Below are 20,994 nucleotides of genomic sequence, written 5' to 3'. Positions count from 1 at the left end.
AGGCAGTTTGCGGGTGAAGAAAGAAGAATTACGTCAAGTCAGAAATGAGTTTAACAACAAAATACACATAGTACATAACAAATGTGTGACGAACAATGGCACCGCCCAGTAGAAAAGAATATGAAATAATTGTAACATTGCTAATAATTTTTTTGAGTGACATTGTGGGGCTAGGACAATATGATCACTATACAAGTTATTCTAGTGGATATCCACCAAATGTACAAAATCCATATAATGAATATGGTCCACGATTACCATACAATCCCAATAATCCTTTCGATAATAGAGTTACTTATGTATACAAAGGTAGAAGGTATGGACAAAACTATAATACAAATTATTATAATCAAGGTAGACCTGGCGACCCCAGAATTAAAGGACAGGATGAGAGATTTACCTATGACAGGGTAAGTTTATTAAATAGATACTGCATATTCAGTAATTAAAAATGACCCTATTAAAATAATCAATATTTTAATTGGAGTAATTCAGATGAAATCATATTTTTTATTAATCCAATCTCATGAATCATATAACTTAATCACCTATATGTGTAAGATTAATTTTTTAAAAACTAAATACAATTAATTTAATTGTATGTTGACCTCTTATACTTTTTCAACATGTGAGATGTAGGTAGATAAGCTACTTTAACACATTTATTATATTGATTATTAAGTATCAATTATCTATGGTATTCAAAATTATTGGTTAGCATCCAAAAGCATATCTTTTGGAAATTAAAAGCAACTTCTTTGATCCATATAATTTTTTTGAATAAAAGAAGACAATCTCAAATGTAATAATATTGCTATCGATCTTTTTAATCTAACTCATTTATTTTTCAAAACTGTTTTTTAGCCCTCCATTAACCATCATCTAGTCATCTGCAAAATAAAAGAATGAAACTTCTGAACTGAAACTCTTTCAAAGACATATCTCCAACTTTATTTTTAGTGAAAAGTCATTGCATTTTTTTTAAATTGATCTGTATGACTAAAGCAATAAGTTTCCACCCTTCCCCCATAATTAAATTTTGTTAAGAAATATTAATCCATGCATTTTAATAGCATATAGAATTTTGTATATTAGTTTTTTTTTAAATTTTAATTGTATGATTAGGACAACAGAATGTGATTAAAGCCATTGTATTTTCCTGTAGGCGGGGAATGCCGAACCTATTTTGCCTGGTATATTAGGTAGTTGGAGAGAAGATTTGCAAGGCAAAGCACGAGAACAAACTAGAGAACAACCTCGTGATGTTTTTGTTGAAACAAGTCATGGTACTGTACAAGGTTTTCAAGTATATCTTTTTGACAATCCAGACCCAGAATCATTGTACAGACCGGGAGCTGAGTTTATTGAGAGACAACAAGGCATAGTTAGTACTTTCCTTGGAATACCGTATGCTCAACCACCTGTTCTTGAAGGAAGGTTTAAGGTAAAAATACTTCTTTTATTATGGTATTGTTAATGTCAATACAAATATTCAAATCAAGTTTTTTATCCCATACTCAAGTACTTGAAACCATTTACAATCTATTAGTATTAAATTACATTGTTATTATATTATATTGTTGTATAAAAATTTTAAATTTCTTATTTCTTAGATCTGTTGATATGTTTATGTTTCTAAATGTTCTTGATTTTAGGTCCCTTTTGTTTCAAAATTTTATGTATATTCTAAAAATTATTAAAAAACTAATTTTGAAACAGAAGAGACCTAAAATCAAGAACTTTAGAAACATAAAAATTTGAAATTTGATACAACATAATGTTCGTCATCTGTGGTTGATAGCAATTATATGATTGCATAGGTTCCAGTATAAAATGATTATTTTAAGCATCTGAAATCTTTTGTACCAGCTCTTGAATTAATCATATATATTTTTCAATCTAAATTTATAATTGTTGGAAGTTGAGTTGGCCACAAGTAAAACCCAATGTAGAATACAAGTAGTATTGATATTGCGATAATAAATTAGTTGTCATGTCTTGAAGCCACTAGTTTTGTTCTCATTTTTGCTTAAATATAAGAATCCAGTTAATACAAAAATAGAAAAGTGGAGTTACATTAGAATAAACTATAAAACAACCATGCTTGTCAGATGTCTGTAAATCAGAAACTCATGTCTACTCACTGATACTCTCATATAAATTGGACAGAATTGAATTAACCACAACCTTTGATAAAATAGGAGTAGACTACGGTAACTAGGGCTGAGGTACAAATAAGTTATTTTATGAATAAGTGTGATTTTAAATGCATCCATCAATTTTAGTTTTCATTTTTAGCCTCCAAGACTTCATAGGGGATGGCAAATAATGCAAGCTGTTGATTTTGGCCCAGCATGTCCTCAACCTATTAAATATACTGGAGTTAATTTTGGAATAAGGGATGTGGATGAGGACTGCTTATACCTTAATGTTTTCACTCCAGATATAGTAAGCTTTTACCAAAGATATTACATATGATAACATAACAAATTGTGATATGTTTCTTTGTAGACTAAAGGAACTGGACATAAATATCCAGTGATGTTTTACATTCATGGAGGTGACTTTATAAAGGGAGCTTCTAACACTTTTCCTGGTCACATATTAGCCACTTTTTACAAAGTAGTTGTTGTAACAATCAATTACCGTTTAGGTGCCTTAGGTTTCCTTAGTACAGGAGACGTTAACTCACCAGGAAACTATGGAATACTTGACCAAGCCATGGCATTAAGATGGATATATGATAATGCTGGCAGCTTTAATGGAGACAGAAACAGTATTACTTTGTTTGGGCCTGGTGCTGGTGCTGCATCTGCTGGATTGCTCATGGTTGCACCTCAAACCAGACATATTGTAACCCAAGTAATTGCTCAAGTAAGTTTACCAATAATTGATATATAGCCAATTTTTAATGTTGTAAATGATACTAATGATTTTGCTAATAAGATTCATAAACTTAGACTCAGAAAAAGTTTTATATAAGTATATAGAGGATAATTTATGTGCATGTAATTATGAGAAAAAATTGTTATATTTTTGTATTGAAGTTATTTATGTTGGTAATAAAAAGAATATTTTTAGAGTGGATCAGCTGTAGCAGACTGGGCAATGATTTTTGACAAATATAGAGCCCAAAATACAAGTAGAGTTTTTGGGCGTCAAATTGGTTGTAGTATAGAATCATCATGGAAACTAGTAAATTGTCTAAAAAATTCTAGAAGTGCCTATGAAATAGGGAATGCAGAATTTCCACCAGAAGTGGGTCTGTTTCCTTGGGCGCCTGTGATAGAAATGAATGTATCTATGCCTTTTTATGAAGGTTGGTATGAAAAAGACTGGCACTTTATAACTGAAAGTGTTGAAACTTTAATTAAAAAGAGGGCTTTCAATCAAGGTTTACGATATATGTCAAGTGTTACTCTACAGGAAGCAGCAGGATTCATTAGTAAGTTTTTATTGATTTTTAACAATATCTCTAACCACGGCTTTATTCGAAGAGTATACTGCAATAACAAAAAATAGCACAACAATCAAAAATTCTATTTTCCTTCTCAATTTGATTAATTTGGTTTTTAAACTTTGAAGATATTTATAATGGTTCATATTGTTAGCAATCAGTTGCTTATCAGACATTGTTGCACTGGTATATTGTCTAATTATTTAGATCAAAAATCTGTAACAGAAGCAAAACAGTGGTGTCATGTCTATTAATCTAGGTATACTACATAAAAAAAAATAATCATATATTGACAGACCGAGAAACGGGTATGCAATTGATCTGTGAGATTGATGTAGTCTTATCTAAGCAATCATATTTTATTGGTGTGCTATAATATATGTAGCAGCTACTGTGTGGCAATCATGGCTTGGGCGTTTTGAGGCAGCAGCTGGTGGAAATATTTGATAAGTTCGCTTTTCTTGTTTCAGTCTAAGTCGGTTTTTTATATGTATATATCATAACTGACGTTTTTAGTTATTTCTGTTAATTATGTCAAATTTTAATATATGAACAAAATGGTCAAATAATTGTGGCTGTAGACCATTTTCAAGATTCACATTCTCCCTAAATAGTGCTACAGATCAAGTGTCATATTAAATAAGCTGGAATTTATTTTTAAATATTCAATTCAATATTTAACACAATTTATTCTTATTTAAGCTTCAAATAAGACATTGGAACCAAATTTTATTGTAACACAAGAATTTTTTGATCTAAAAGTGAAAGAACTGGTTTTACGATATAATTATACACTTAATCCCTATGGAATATTTGATGCAATAAAATATATGTATACATATTGGCCTGATCCTACTAATGTTACACATATTCGCAATGAATACATACAAGTAAGTATATAAATTTGAGGTTTTATCTATTTTTAGAACTAAATTTTATATTTTAACTAGAGGTGAAAGTCAGAACCAAGATTTTGTACAACTCAAAATCATTTGACTTGTTTTAGTCTATTCAATTTAGTAATAATTATTAATTTTATAAAATCGCTATTTAACAATACCAAACTAAGTTGGATCGGTTATTAAACACATTACTTATTCATTTGTATTGTTTCAGCTCCTTTCTGACTTCTTATATACAGCTCCTAATGATAAAATTGTAAAATTACTAATTGATCAAAACGTACCAGTTTACATGTATGTTTTAAACACCACAATAGAATCATTTAATTTGGAAGAATGGAGGAAAGTACCACATAATATTGAACATTATCTTCTATGTGGAGCACCATTTTTAGATGTGGAAATGTTACCGGCTAATGAAAGATTTGTTAGAAATCAGTGGACAAGAAATGACAGAAACATGAGTCACTTTTTCATGAAAGCATACAGCGACTTTGCAAGATATGGAAATCCTTCCCACACACAAATATTGGGATTACATTTTGAAGAGTCAAAGCATGGACAACTTAAATATCTTAATTTGAATACTACCTATAATTCATCAATAATGTGGAATTTTAGACAGACTGAAACTGCTTTTTGGTCCCAGTACATCCCAACTTTAGTTGGACACCTCATACCTACTTATCCACCTACTACAGAAGTAAGTCTTTAGTATAAACATTTATTGCATTGCATTTTCAGTTATGCTAAAAATTCATAGCTTTCTCAAGTTAAATTTACTTATCTACAAGTTACACATAAAAACAAGTAAAAATATCTATTGTTTTTCTGTTATTCTTGATGAGTGTTTTCAAACTTCACAACAGTACCCTGTTGAAATTATATTGTTTTTTAGTTTTGGTGGGAACCAAGAGCACCTTTACAAATAGCATTTTGGAGTATTTCTGGAATATGTCTGCTACTTATTGTACTTCTAGTAATTTGCTGTATGCTATGGAGGAACGCAAAGAGGTAAGAAAGGTAATGGAAACTTTTTTAACTACTGGTAGCATGGTAGTGTAGAAGGTTTCCTGGTCTTTCAACATAAGCTTTCATCAGTAGAATACAGTAGTTGATGCAAAACTTTCTCTAGTATAAACTTTCTTCAATTGTATGTATTAGTAAATTTTTTATAGTTGTATTTTGACAAAAACTTATCTTTCTTATTGGGAGTAATTTTATGATAACAAATCAATGTAGTTTATAAATCATGGCATTTTTTCAAATAAAACATAGAGATATCAGAGATATAATAAAGTTTGAGGATAAATGTGAACTGACTACTCAACAAAATGTAATGCTTATTTAAACTGTAATAATATTGTGGCCTGTTGAGGTGTTTTTCATGTTCAGAACCAGCAATTTCAATCTACATAGTCCATGTGTATGTACACTACTGTACACAATTATGGAAATCTGTTTTAAAATGTAACAAAAAATTGCCGACTATTTGCTATAAAAAGCAAGAGTAACAATTGATTACTCAATACAAGAAGTATAATACCATGTTTATCAAACTTAAACAATCCCAATTTTAATGAAACATATGATTTATGGGTTATTCTGATAGATAGTTGCTTTTGTGTATTGATTTGGCTTTTTATAGTAGTACTTATATATTGTTAGATAAAAATCAGTGTAAGGTCATTAATTTATTAATTGGCATAAATAAAATGTAATTTTTATATTAGTAAATATATTGAGGTACTTTGTTTTTCTTCCATTTCATAAATGTCAATTGTTTGTAATAATTAACAGAATAGTAAAGTCCACAGACAGTTGATCCTAACTTTTGCACCTTGAATATAATTATAACATTGAGAATTGATTAATAATTGTTTTCTGTTTCAAAAGCCTTTGGTTATTAGTCTATAACATTAATTTTACTATTGAAATTATCTATTTAACAATATAAGTACAGCAACATTACATTACTGAAAAATAGTTCACTATAACCTTAAGACTAAATAGCTCTCGCCGTATGTTTAATTTAACAGAGACAAGTGAGAAATTACCATTTGTACCCATTTCCAAAAAATCTAGTTAATTTTTTTAATTCAAGAATGCCAATAAGATTGGTCCTACTAGAAAATCCTTATTAGAATTTAGAGACGAATGTGAAAAATATTAGCATTCCCATTCTACTATGGTTTGCTTATATATCTGTCTACTACATTAAAAATCGATTTTATTCAGTGTCCTAATTGTCATGAAATGCTCAAGGTGAGGATAACCAAGACTCAGAAATTACCAAATATCATCTATCTACGCTTTCTCATAATGTTAGAATCACTTAATAACATTGTAGATGTATTTTATTAAGTCAAAATTACATATATGTCAGTCTATGTTTGCAAAATGTGCATTAACGCTTTGCAACAATTTTTTTATAATGATAATTCTATTTATGCCAATAAATCTTACACTTAATATTTCATCTATTTAGATCGATATTATTTCCTAGATCATTAGACAGACAATTTGTGCTAATTTAATTAATCTTATCATATTGCAATTTTATTACATTTATATAGATATTAATTTTTTGTATAATTTTTATCATAATCATATTTCTTTCCAGATCATCAGACAGATATTACAATCCTTATCTTTATCCAGCAGATACTGATACAGATAACGAAGGAATTGAAAATAACCGTAGAACTGAAGACAATGAATATATTGAAAAATATGGTTCTCGCTTGGTACCTCCACTCTCTAATAGTGCTACCTCATTTCATAGCATGTCTATGAAAGAAATGCAAGGTTTTGTAAATAAAAATGCAAATGGTGAAACCCATCAACATAAAAAAGGCACGCCAGTTGTACCACCCAAATTTAATAAATCACGAGAATTACCATTGGGTGTTCCTCAGACAGATGTTTAATATAGGAAATAAGTCTGTTATGCATATCATAACACAGAAGTATGATACTTACTTGTGTTTGTAGAAACATGTTTTGTTATAAGATTTATGTACAAATTATTTTTAATCTGATATGACTGCCAGAGTATGGGCTAGATAAATAAGGAATAAAAAAACTTTTTTTAATTAAATTGCAACATATTTATGTATTAAAGAATTATATGAGATATGGGTTTTGTTGAACAAGACATTTAAGACAATCATTTTCTTTATTTGAACAAAACGCCAAGGAAAATCAGACTGATATGTACAATGTGATATACTAAATAGTCTACCCCAATATTTGACAGCTCATGTTAATTGTTGAACAAGATATATTTTGGGACTCCATTTTCTATGTGTTTTGATATAAAAACACTTTTGGCGAACCACTAAGTGTTCAATATAATTCCTAATGAAAAGAATATTAAATAAATTTATAATGCAAATATTTGATCGTTAATGTTAAATGACTTTTTATGGTAATACTGAACATGATACATATAAAACTACAGATATGATAAATTCAATGGAATATGCAATATACACTTATGTCATTGCAAAAATTTTTGTATCCTGTAACAAACGATTCAATGATGTTTCGACATTTTTAACTAGAACTTGCTTGAGTATCTCTGTAACAGACAATATCCATCTTAATCTAATAAAACAAGTATAACTTTGTACTTTAATGTATATTCAGCTCTTATGAGCATATTTTCATATTTTAAAAGGTATCTTGTATTTAGCTATTGTTTAGTTTGGCTTTACTGAGTGTACTCCATTCTACGAATTTTTGTATTTATGTACACGAATTCATCGAAGCAAGAATTTGCCATGAAATCTTTTTATCCAATTGACTATGTGACAGAATTTGAATGTTCTTTTGCTTTAATCAGTACGACAAATCAATAACTTATTGTTAGCAAATTTTTAGGTGTTTTTAGTACTGAACATACTTTACTTTTACTACACCAACACTTCTCTTATTGACTATCTGACGTTCTTTTGCATTTTGATACCCAAGTTACTGTCTTGAAACATGTCAGGTAAATTAAAATTACCAATTATAGCAAACTTTCTACGCCGATGCACTCTCTTTCAAACGAAAAATTCTACTTCATACAAAAAATCTCAAGTTCAATTCTCATATAAGAAAATATAAAATGGACTTTGAGAAATAAGTTCTTTATTTGTATTTAAACTCTTCCACAGAATTTCAATAATTTGAAATTATTATTATTGGATATATTTTTTAACAATTTTATATTACATATTATGTTTTATAGCATACTTGATAATATAAAATTTTTCTTTCCGTCCATATTTTAAATGCTTCTAAAATCGCACTCCAACACAAACCATTAGTCTCCTTAATTTATTTTCCTTCACAATCTTTACAGCTAATTTTGTAAATATTTTAAAGTATTGTTGAATATATAAACTAACATTAAACCTACCATATAGATAAGATTTTCCAATCATTTTGAACAAGCGAGATTAGGAGGTACTAGAATAAATTTCTCCTGTTTTTCGTTTAGATACTGGAAAAAAGTAGTCTCACAAAGATATTTTTTCATTAATTAGTCAACGTTTTACTATTATTCCATCATAATCATTTAAAACGGCTATGTGCTCATTTAAATTATTTTCATTCTTTCATCTTCCGTGTTAAGTAGGAAATTAATAAAGGAAATGGCAACTGACCATTTTAGTTGGAAAAATAGAAAAAATCAACTTGAATGTACCTGTATGTAGCAGTGTTTATTCTAAATTAAACTCTGATTTGTTTCTAAGTACTATTGTATCTAAAAATGGTAACTAATCAGTTTTATTTTACCTTTAGTCTTTGAAGTTATTGAATCGCCGTTAGTGTAGTCATAGTTATCAGAATGTTTAGTATGAATATCACTAATGGCTCCTGAACTTAGTAAACTTAGTATTTTTTGGTAACGTTAGGTTGTATATCAGTTAATATTGTTATGTATGTATGTAAATCAACTATTTTTGAGTTATGTAAAAACTGAAAACTTGAGTGTTGAACGTTTGGAAAATATGTAAAAATGCAAAAATATTCATATTCTAAGTAGATCGTATGAAATAATATATTTCTTTCTAAAGGCTAATAACGATGTGATATTAACAATAGTATAACTTAAATAATAAATATCTTATACTTTACATCACTCAAACAATTAGCAATACAAGAAACGGCATAAACTCATCTTTAAAATCTATAATGCTTAGTTTCAGAAGTAACTATGGATGTTACCTACATAAAAAATTTTGAATGCTTTTTGAATCACTATTTTTCAAACGTCAATTTTATTCTGTTACTAGTTTATTTTTATGAAATTGAATACGACCGTTGTAATTATACACCCTATTATTAGTATATATAGTATGACTAATTGCAAAGTTGAGAATTGTTCATTTAAATTATTATCAAATCATAAATTAGAAGTTATTTCCATTCAAAGGTTTCATATACATTTTACAAATTTCACAAATTTTTTGTAATCAATTTGTTTATACTTTCCTTAGACTATTATAAGCATTTCATTCCTTAGTGATTATTACATTTCGAAGATTCATCATTTTATCATGGGCAATATTTCATCTTCTGGAAAAGCAGTTATCTGTCTCATAAGAACTTATAGTTACTACCATTAACCTATACTGACCTTACTCTATATTCTCATTGTCTACAAGAGGTTTATACGAATCCTATATAATTTTAAGATTCCCTCTGCACATCATTTTACAAACTATCCAATCCCCTTTTTCCAATAGAAAATGACCTGTTTAAATGAACAGTCTGCCCTTTTAACCAACGTGATCTTCTTTGAGACTTAGATGCTGCTCTAAAAATTCATTACCCCAATTTTTTTTATTACACCTATTTATATATTTAATAAAGTTACTTGCAGACGATTATCTGAATCCCAGTGATTTCATGATTATCGGTTTCCATACTCTATCCCATTCCTGTGTAGTATTTAAACTTGGAACTTCCAAGTTACATTTCAATATTATCTGTGATGTCTTTCGTATTATTTCCACAAAGCAGGTTTTTCTTTTTTGTATTTTTTACATTTTTATAAAAATTGTAATGTAAATGTGAGATTTTTAATAAATAATATATTTAAATATTGATATGTCTATTACAAAAAACCATTACACCTCTAAGTAACTGAAATAAACAATGAAGTATTATACAAATTGCATTTATTGTATGAATATTGCTGTGTATGTCATAATAAATGAAAATTAAATTAGCTTAGGAAGAAAACTGATAATAAAATATACATGCTTTAAATAAAAAAAGTGGGAATTACGTTTATTAAGTATCAGTTTCTGGTCAGAGAGGTGATAAAACAGATTATATCATAAGCAATCAAGAGGAAACTAAAATAAAACAATTTTCATATAGATTAAAGGGTGGAGATGATGAAATAAAATATTTGAAAGATGTCCAGTAACTATGAGAAATTAGAATAGAAGATAAAAATACTGTACTATATAAATACAAGTAATATTGTGAAAGAGAGTATGGAATGTGACCTAGAAGTAATATAAAAGAGGAGATTCGGGCAGCAAATGCTGGTTAGGAAACTGAACGAAGCAAAAATTCATACAGAATAAGGCAAGTAAGTAAAAACTGTAAGAAAAATAGAACAGGGAAACATAGAAAATTGTAATAAATATGATCTACGAAATTTCTACACAGACAAAGGGCTCCCAACTAGACTATAATAAAAATATGATGAAGGAAAGTAGGGCAAATAACTTTAACTTTGTACTATGAGCAATAGGTACAATAGTATTTATTTCCATTATGTACTAGAATACATTTTAGACTACATTTTGAGCTGTCAATGAATAAATGCCAGTCGTTTGGTTCGTAGAGTTCGTACTCTTTCACGCCCATTTTTTTCAACAAGTTTTGATATCTGACCAAAAGGTAGTACCGTTTTCTTTGGAAAAATAACGCCGTTATTCTTTATCTAATGATTTTAGTGCCCAAGGAAAGCAAATTTGTTTTTTCTAGTCTCGATGCTCACAATTCTGAAGCTTGTTTAAAAAAATTTAAATCTGTAAAAGATCATCTCATCTCAACTCATTTTGAAACAAGCATTTTCACTCATTTGACATACCTTCAAAATCAGCAGTATTTTGTGATGAACTTGATCTGTCTATATCTTGTTCTAATGGTTGAGATATATTTTAAGGCTCCCAAGAGTCAGGCGCGCGCTGTACTGGACGTTGAATACAGCTATATAGTATATATATATATATATATATATATATATATATATATATATATATATATATATATATATATATATATATATATATATATATACATGTACTTGGTAAATGCAATTTGACTCGAATTTGTATTTAAACCGTTTTTACGTTCATGCTACAAAAATAATAGTCTTAAAGATTATTTCGTTGTTCTGGTCAAATAGTCGGTGTTCCAAAATTAAAGGCACTTCTTTGACCACTTTTCCATAATCTTAAATATTGGAAATACGATTTACAAACAAAATTGTGAGCCCAGGTTTTCTCATTTTTATCCAAGAGCATCACAAAATACTAAAAAGGTAGGTATTTTTCACTAACTCTGATATTTCTACAATATTCAATTACATATTTTCGCATATAGCAAAAATTCTGGATTGTTCAAACTTCTCTGTAAACTACCCATGACACAAAAATTTTAGATGACAGTTAAATACGCCTGTTATTAATTTATACGCAAAAATTATAGAAATCAAAAACAAAGTAACCAGTCATAAGTGAGCATGCAACAGACAAAAAGTTAAATTTTGTAGAGTGAAATTTGTATTTGATGAACAAACCACAATATAAGTATTTCATATATGGAACAAACACGTGAAAGGAATAAAGCGTTTATAAAATATATGACAAATGACAAGAGACAAAGTTATTGCTAAGTTCGACTTGTAATTTGATGTAATGTAAATAATATTAAGAAGTTTAAGTAAAAAACAAGCCTATTTCACCAATAAATGATTTTAGATACATGTTCTATCTTGAAGTCCTAGGCCGTTATGAATTACGTCACATATCTTCTAGAAAACGTAAAAATAGGTTACTATTAATAAAACCTAATATAGACTGAATTGCTTTTGTCAATAAACTCACTTGTTTGGGACTGTCAATAGTAAGTTTGATTCCTTGTCTGTAATTTCTTTTCTAATTAAATATATTTTAGGTTGACATGGAATTCAATGTGACCAGTATATATCCTCAAAATGGAACAGCCATGACTAATTATTGAAAATTTATCAACTTAATTAAAATATCACTAGAAACGAAATGGCGGAATCGGTTCTTACTGTAAATATAGTATTGGACAGCAAACCCATTTTAGTCCCTTTTATAGTTAATCAAACCAATGCAGAAGATGTTTGCATTTACATTTGTAAATCCTTAAATATAGGAAATGTGACTAGGCATCTATATGGCCTTAGGATAACTGGAAAGAATATTTTTTTGATGCCAGCTGCAACGTTTAATGATAAATCTACAACTTTAGATTTTAGAATTAGATTTAAAGTAGCTAATGTACTTAAACTTAGAAAGATAGATATAAATACATATAACTATTATTTCCATCAGGCGAGGAATGATGTTCTAGAAAATAAGATACCAGATATTGTCTATGAAAAATGCAGGAGAGAATTGGTAGGATTGGGGATTACAGACATGTATAGAGTAATGTTAGAAAAGGATATTCCAAGGGAAACAGTAGAAAATGAGTACAAAAAATATATTCCAAGAGAAGTAATAAAGCGTCATGCATTCTTTATCAAAAAACCCATTCATGATACTCTTGGTAAATTGCAGAAATCTGTACATGATGCTTCATATGTGAAAGCAGAATATTTAAAACAGCTAGAAATACTAGCTCCAGAATATTTGTCTGAATCATATAAAGCAGTAGTTGATCAAAGCGGCTCTACATGTAATGTAATTATAAAAGTTACACCTCACCATCCTGCAGAACCAGGTGTAAAGTATTGTCTAGATTCCAAAAGAGATGAGTGGCACTTGATTTGTACAATTGAAGATATAATCTTTGTATCTATTAGAGATGATGGTACAACTGAAATAAGTCGTAAAAATGGAATACCTTTTTATTTAAAATTTCACTCACTTCCTGTTTTGCATTCATTTATTAGTATTTTAGATGGATACTACAGACTCACCTGCAAGTGGACTTTTAATATATGTAAAGATGTTTATACACCTTCTTTACAAAAACTATATGCTATGAAATGCCATGGTCCTGTAGGAGGAGAATTTTCTTATGCCAAATTAGAAGAAAAGAGGAATAATAGGCTTGGATGCTTCATTGTAAGAGAAAGTGAATTAAAATATGATGATTATTACATAGATGTCTGTGTTAAAGAAGGATTAAAACCAAAAACGTATAAATTGGAAAAGATTACAAGTAATGAATTTATTTTTGATAATGATTTAAGAAAATATAAAAATTTGCCTCAGCTAATGATGGCTTATCAAGATCCTAATGGTGCCATTTACTTACAAGAATGCTTACCCCCATCTGAGTATGATATCTCACCATTACTTCTTTGTCGAAGTGAAAATTTAGTAGGAGATTCATTAACTGACTCTTCTGCTTTAAATTCACTATCCATGCCAACAACACCCGTTTGTATTAATTGTAAGAATTTACAAGTTTTCAAAGGCCAAGAAAAAGAGGGTACAAGAGGTTTAACATTAGTTTATCGTAGTATGTGGAAAATAGCCAAAGGTAAAAAAATTGAAGTTGCTATGAAGGTACTTAAGCAAGAATATATGGAAAAGTATCTAAAGGAATTCTTATCTCTTGCTGGCCAATGGGCATTTTTAAATTCGACTGCAGTAGTTAGACTATATGGTATTGCTTTCACTAGTAATGTTTCTCTCGTCTTAGAATATTTTAGATTGGGCCCTCTTGGAAATTATCTAAGAGAAAATAAACAGCATTTGAAACCTGTAGACTTAATCGAGGCAGCTAGTAATATTGCATCTGCTATGTGGTATTTAACAGAAAATGGTATTATTCATGGAAAAATTAGATGCCAAAAAATAATGGTTAGTACTCACGAGGAGAACTCTTTTACTGTAAAACTCACAGATCCAGGAATACACACTGAATATACTTCCTCAGAGGTTCATTGGATACCAGTGGAGTGCTACTCCAATTTGAATTATGCAAAAAGATCAATGGAAGCTGATGTTTGGGCTTTCGCTACAACTTTGTGGGAAATTTTTATGTATGGACAAGAAATCAAGTCAACAGACCATAACCAAGCTATGAGATGGTATGCTAGCGGTAAAAGATTGCCACAACCAGTAAGTTGTTCCCATGAAATGTACAGCCTTATGAAAGAATGCTGGGATAATGATCCCCACAAAAGAAAAAAACCACAAGCAATTATGAGAGACATTAACCAAATTTTGTATCAACTATATAATTCTAGAAAAGTTCATTCTTATGCAAAAGTTTTCAAATCTAGTCTACAAAGTACTGAAGGGGCTTCAACTAATAGTCTTTCTTCCCATAGTACTGAGTACACTATAGTTGCTGATGACTTAATTAGTGCTAGTGACGTATGTAGTGATGTGTCTGATAATTGTAGCCTCTCTGGTAGCTTATCCAAGATTCAATTAAATTGTGATGATTTCAAAAGTTACAGTGATGACTCATATTCCTATGACTGGTCAACTTTGTTAACTGGCATAAATATCTCAACTGCATCAACTTCTCTTGATAGTTTAAATTTAATGCAAAGTGTATTTGAATTAGATGGTAACTACAATGTAGTTTTACAAGGAAGAATTGGACAAGGGTTTTATGGAGAAGTATTTAAGGGAACTTTAGAATTTGCTAATGGTCAAAATGGCGAACCTAGGAAAGTAGCAGTGAAGAAATTGAAATCATCTGCCGTCTCTTCGTGTTTACAAGATTTTGAAAGAGAAATAAATATAATGAAATCATTAAATCATCAAAATATAGTACAAATTTTTGGAGTTTTACGAGAGCCAGAAATTTCTCTTGTCATGGAATTTGTACATCATGGCTCACTCCAGTGTTATTTAAAAATTTATAAAGAATCTCTATTAGAAGTTCAACTTTTGAAATATGCTTTGGACATTGCCAAAGGTATGGAATATCTAGGTATAAAAAATATTGTTCACAGAGATTTAGCTACCAGGAATATCCTTGTAGTTGATGAAAACCATGTTAAAATTTCTGATTTTGGCTTAGCACAAGTTATGGGAAATAATGATTATTACATCCTGAGAACCCCCAATAGAGAATTACCAATCAAGTGGTATGCTCCTGAAAGTTTACGAGATGGAAAGTTTTCAGTACGATCAGACGTGTGGTCATATGGTGTTACTCTATGTGAGATGTTTAACTTTGGAGAAGAGCCTATGTTACAAAACCTAGATGAAAATATTGATGCTCCTTATCAACAGATTTTGCTTATGGCATTAGAAAACGGATCACGTTTTCCATGTCCTACCAAATGTCCTTCGGTGGTTTATATTAGAATAATTCATCCTTGTTGGAATGCACATCCACATGAAAGACCATTATTCTCGTCATTAATCACAGACATACAAGATCTTTTGACAAAGTTTTAATAAAGACATACAACTGATTATTGTTAAAATATTTGTTATATAATATAAAAAACAATTTTGTCCATCAATGGAAGTTTTATAATGGGTCAAATTTGTATAATTTGATTAATTTTAGGTAAATTGTAAATTTATGTACATTTGTAAATAAAAACTATGAGATGTATTATATTTAAGTTATTGTTTTTGGGATTTTTTTAGTATTTGTTTGCATAACAGTATTCACTTTGATACAATTTTTTTTGTGTCGAATAATTTATCCCATAAATCTGCTCAAAATTTTAGTATAAGTAGAGTGAGTATACAAAAGATTCTTATATTCAAATATAATTTCACTTTAAATGTTATCAATATTTTAAAATACTTTAGGTATCATATATCCGATCATTTTTCATATTAAGTTGTGCTTTTTGAGATAGCAAAGTTATTCATGGCTATATAGGGTTGATTGTTCACTAATACAAACAACTTTAAGTAATGAAACTCAAAGAATATGATTTCTATCCAACAAATAATTTTTTATGATACTAAAACAATATTAGTTATGCATATAAGGATTATTGTTTCATCGAACCATATTGAAATAAGAAATACTATCTTGGATTTGAATAATTTCCTTTTATATATTAATAAATATGAAAATATCTATTATTTCTGGAGTTAGACTCTTTGTTCTTGTATACATACAATTACCATTTTTAGTAATAAAAATGTATTATGTAATGCTATAATTTTAATCCCTAGTGCTGTAATAACTTGTATATGGTTGACACAATTTTCCAAAATTTAAATTGATAATTTCCAACTCCAACTTATTTGACGCCTCTGTGAAATACGTTTTCTTGAGGTCTGAAAATTGAGGCGATGATCTCCTGATTCCTTATCTATGAAAGCGCACGGGGCCAAATCTGACCAGTTTGGTCACGATGAGGGCGGAGGTGTGAGCCGGTGCGATATCATTGTGAAAAAACACTGTTTCCTCTACCAAATGGGCTGTTTTTTTCTTTAACTCGTCGTCGTTTTGCTCTTCTCCAGTTAGTGGAAGTAAATCGCACCTTGTGAATTTCAGAAAACGGTCGCTATCATCTTTCCAGCAGATAGGACAGTATTCGCAATTTTTGAAGCACGTTCACCTAATGAGGCCTACAATTTCGAATCTTCTTTGCCTCTGGTGTGCAGGAGTGGGTCCTTGTTTATTCGACTGTAGAAACTACTTTGGATTGCGTTTAAACGCGGAACCCACTGCACCGACAGCATTCTTATACCCAGAATTCCGTGCTTGATATATCCCTCGCAGTCTTTAGGAATTCCCGCTGCCTTTCAGACTTCCACCACTACCACCGGTTCATTTCTAAGACAATTCCAGTATGACGTTAGAGATTACCTAACCAGTTCAAAGGTAAACATTACGGTAGTGAAAAAAAATCACGAGATTGTGAATAGACTGATTAAAATGAAATAAAAAGCCGGAAACAAAAATGTGGTTCCAAACGTGAATCCATTTCTATAACGTTCTTTTCAAAAATTTTATCTGAAAACTGGTTTTATCTCATTCGGCCAGAAGCCGGATGAAAAAATGTATGAAAATAATCTTGCTTCATATTTATAAAAATTCTTAGTGGAGCAAAGATTAAATATGAAACGTGGAGAAAAACTAGTTCAAACATAACGTGAAAGAGAGAAAATCTAAAACTCCCAAATTTGTTGACGGTCGTGCTGGATTTTGCCTAGCACGTTATACCATACGGCAAACAAATTAAAAATTAAAAAAGTCACGAAGTTTAGATTTATTATTTCATTTAATAACTATGACCTACTATTTCTCCTAATGCAATGGCTATGACAAGTAAATTTTTCATAATATATGACGTACACACTCGCATGTGGCAACATTACAACTGAAGTAAAGTGGACAAGTCCTTATATAATGTTCTATTATGCCACTTCCATCGAAAACTTACCTTATATTCAAGATAATCATATCAACAGTTTGCGAATATATCACGTGGTTAAGCTGGGTTATTTACCTATATTAATATGCTGCTTGATTTGTAATATATCTACGAATAAATCGATTGTTTAATTAATTATGTGTATTTAAATAAACATAAGCCAGTTCAGTAAGTTTAAGATATAAAATTTAAATAAATATCAATAAACAGTGAAGCACATAACAGAAATACATGTTTCGTGATAATTAGGAAGTGAAAGTTCATAAAAATATTCTATATTATAATAGGTTGTCGCTTTTGCCATAATTTAATAGTTTTCTGAATTGGTAATGTATTAAGTTTTCTATTTCTATCACTAAACCAATTTTGTTTCAGAAAGAATCGATGTCAAACGATTTTAACGGTTAAAATTTCTATAGATCTTCCATTATTTTCAGCTATCCCAGGGCTTGGATTCGTTCTTGCCTCTTTTATATATCAATGAGAATGGCTGGTAATAGGAGGTCGTTTCTGATGGTCTGTCTTATTCAAAGAACTGGTTTACTGCCAACATATTGCATATGAGAATCAAAAAACGAAAGTATAGTTTTGGTTCAGACAAATCTGCTAAAAAAACTCGACCGATTCAACGATTGGCTCAAATGTTATCCAAACTTTCAACTGAAATGCTCAATAGACGACGCTCTTTGCTCATATTTTGCGTTTCAGATATCTAAAAAATCGCAGCAATTTGCACAAATAATTACTTTAAAGGCTACATACTTCATATTGATACATTCACACTTACATAAAATTTCCCTCCAGCGAGGGAAATCTGTTTGTCTCACTGTTGATAATGCTGTTTAAGATGCTTTTTTGAAAACGCTTTCTAACTTCCATTAATGTATTGAGAGTATATATAAAGTTCATTGTTGTATTTTGTATTTGACATATTTTCCATTTCTCGAAACTTATAGATTTTTGTCTTCACTGTTTTAGGAAGGTACCTTTAAGCCATTCTAAACTTTATTTATTTTATATTTATAATTAATATGACCAATCAAATAACGTAATATTGATGAATATCCGAACTTTTCAAAGTTTATTTGTAAACATTGTATTAGTTACAATTTTATTTACGTGGTATCCCAAGTAAAATTGGCACCTTACAATATATTGAGTTACGTTCGATTTTTGACAAAACTATAACAGATCAAGTTCAACTTTGAGGAGGCTCAACTTTCATAGTAGCTCCACACGTCTTTTTTATTCCTGTTGCATGTAGAATCGCTTTTTGAAGTATATTGAATGGCATGTGTGTTTAGTAACACTTCAGTTTGATGTTGCTTCCATTAACTATGCCACCCCGTTCTTTTTATTTCGAATATTTCTGTTTTTTATCTGCTTCGATTGTAAACGAATACAACAGTAGTTAAAAAAATTAATTTTGAAGAATATAGGTAATATATAAAGTGCTCATTTCCATGCAATGGTACATCCTGATTTAAAATGTTTCCAAAATTTTTCGCTACATTTCTGGTATTCTGTCAAGATATTTTGTCAAATTTCTTGAATAGGCGATCTAGCTGGCCGATCGATGTGGTATCCATTTTCCAGAAAAACAGGCATCTAAAAATTTGCATTTTTTTACATCGTACTCATCGTAGTGTAGTGGCACTCTATCGTGTTGAAAAAAAAATGGGTTTCATGGAGGCCTACACCATCTTCCTGTGTTTGGGTTATCGATTGATCAATATTATCTTCTATGAAGACTAAGTAAATGTCACCAATCATATTCTTGTCAAAAAAAGTGACTGGATATTGTGGTCGTCCTGAATATTTGGGGTCTTTGTATGTATGGCCTCCAACAATGTGTGGGCTGGTATCACTCCAATATCGACAGTTATGCTTGAGACTTCACCATTCAACGTAACCTTACTTCCATCGAAGAAACTTTAACAAAACTGTAAACGACAATCTTCTTTATATTTTTCAACAATTCGATGAGCACTACTTTTTAATACATGAAGGATTTGATATGAAAAACTAGAAACTGTATCCATAACAAAAAAAACTTTTCATCGAGAATGTTCATAAAAGAATTCCGTGGGTTTAAAAACTCGTTCAAAATAACTAAAACTTGTTCGCATAGACATCGAAAGGAGCTTCAAAATGAGCATACCAATAATAGTTTCTAAAGGGGTGGTTCTGAGAGCTAGTAGGATAAAAAACAAGTCAAGTTGATCTGTGTGCCTTTTTTCAAATTTTTTTACCCAATATGTACAAATACTTTTATTATTTAATTCAATGTATTATTTTGGAAGCCTACATTGGTTAAGGTTTAATTCGAGGGTATTCTAAAAACGAGACCTGTGATTGTGAACTAAAAATATTACCATGCGATTTATTGAGGTTCCAACTTCCTTATACACATAACAGATGAGGAAGTTTTTATTAATTCTATTAGCTTTGAATACTGGGGTTTGCGATTTTTGAATTTTTTTGGTTTTTCGACATAATAAAAGCTTATTGGTATAGAAATTTATTGTGAAATACGCGAGTGCGTTTGTGAATCACTAACACTTAACAGCTGAATAAAAATTATTAAAGCACCTGACTACTACAAAACATATTCAATAGAAAAAAATACAAAGAATTAACGCAGTAATAAAAATAAAAGGTTTTTGTGGGTTGAGTTTTTAATTTGGAATTTCTACAGGTCGATTGATATGATGCATTACGCGTGCAATGTAATACAAGACGCAATATTTCTTGATCAAAAGCAGCGCAGATGAAGTCCATCTAATTGTTTCATATAAAATCTTGCACTTGCAACATTATCGATCTGGTGCCATGTTTATTGCGTGCAAGCAAAGAAGAAGTCTAGTTATTTTTCGCGTAATAACCAACCTGTCCATCAGTTTCCAATAGCAAAGCAGCAGCAGATATCATTATTGTCAGTTATTCAATTACCACTTTTTTCTGGTTCATTTCACTTAGCTTCGTTATTTTAATTTTGAAACCGGTTACAAAAGTAAAATTAGACGTTAGGAATTTGTTTAATT

At 29.9% G+C, this 20,994-nt stretch overlaps 2 protein-coding genes across 4 annotated transcripts; both read left to right on the top strand.

Annotated features, from left to right (window-relative positions):
- Positions 1 to 40: 40 nt before the first annotated feature.
- On the top strand, positions 41 to 10,463 carry LOC130451312 (neuroligin-like protein glit-1). Of its 2 annotated transcripts, none has more exons than XM_056790258.1 (9): positions 41 to 410; positions 1,166 to 1,444; positions 2,299 to 2,448; positions 2,512 to 2,874; positions 3,082 to 3,445; positions 4,160 to 4,347; positions 4,574 to 5,062; positions 5,258 to 5,373; positions 6,983 to 10,463. In XM_056790258.1, exons 1-9 carry the CDS (start codon positions 96 to 98, stop codon positions 7,287 to 7,289), a joined length of 2,571 nt encoding a protein of 856 aa, XP_056646236.1. In that variant the 5' UTR covers positions 41 to 95; the 3' UTR covers positions 7,290 to 10,463. The 2 variants fall into 2 exon arrangements, with proteins under 2 accessions (XP_056646236.1, XP_056646237.1); XM_056790259.1 differs by having other exon boundaries at positions 75 to 410; positions 5,258 to 5,382; positions 6,983 to 7,117.
- Positions 10,464 to 12,229: 1,766 nt separating this feature from the next.
- LOC130451361 (tyrosine-protein kinase hopscotch) lies at positions 12,230 to 16,721 on the top strand. Of its 2 annotated transcripts, XM_056790335.1 has the most exons (3): positions 12,230 to 12,295; positions 12,357 to 12,501; positions 12,553 to 16,721. In XM_056790335.1, the coding sequence occupies exon 3, from the start codon at positions 12,657 to 12,659 to the stop codon at positions 15,999 to 16,001; it is 3,345 nt and encodes a 1,114-aa protein (XP_056646313.1). In that variant the 5' UTR covers positions 12,230 to 12,295; positions 12,357 to 12,501; positions 12,553 to 12,656; the 3' UTR covers positions 16,002 to 16,721. The 2 variants fall into 2 exon arrangements, with proteins under 2 accessions (XP_056646313.1, XP_056646312.1); XM_056790334.1 differs by having other exon boundaries at positions 12,230 to 12,501.
- The last annotated feature ends 4,273 nt before the right edge of the window (positions 16,722 to 20,994 follow it).

Source organism: Diorhabda sublineata, chromosome X, assembly GCF_026230105.1.
Source record: "Diorhabda sublineata isolate icDioSubl1.1 chromosome X, icDioSubl1.1, whole genome shotgun sequence".
NCBI lineage: Eukaryota > Metazoa > Arthropoda > Insecta > Coleoptera > Chrysomelidae > Diorhabda > Diorhabda sublineata.
Note: the sequence above shows the minus strand (reverse complement) of the source record. Positions and strands in the feature narration are given on the sequence as shown.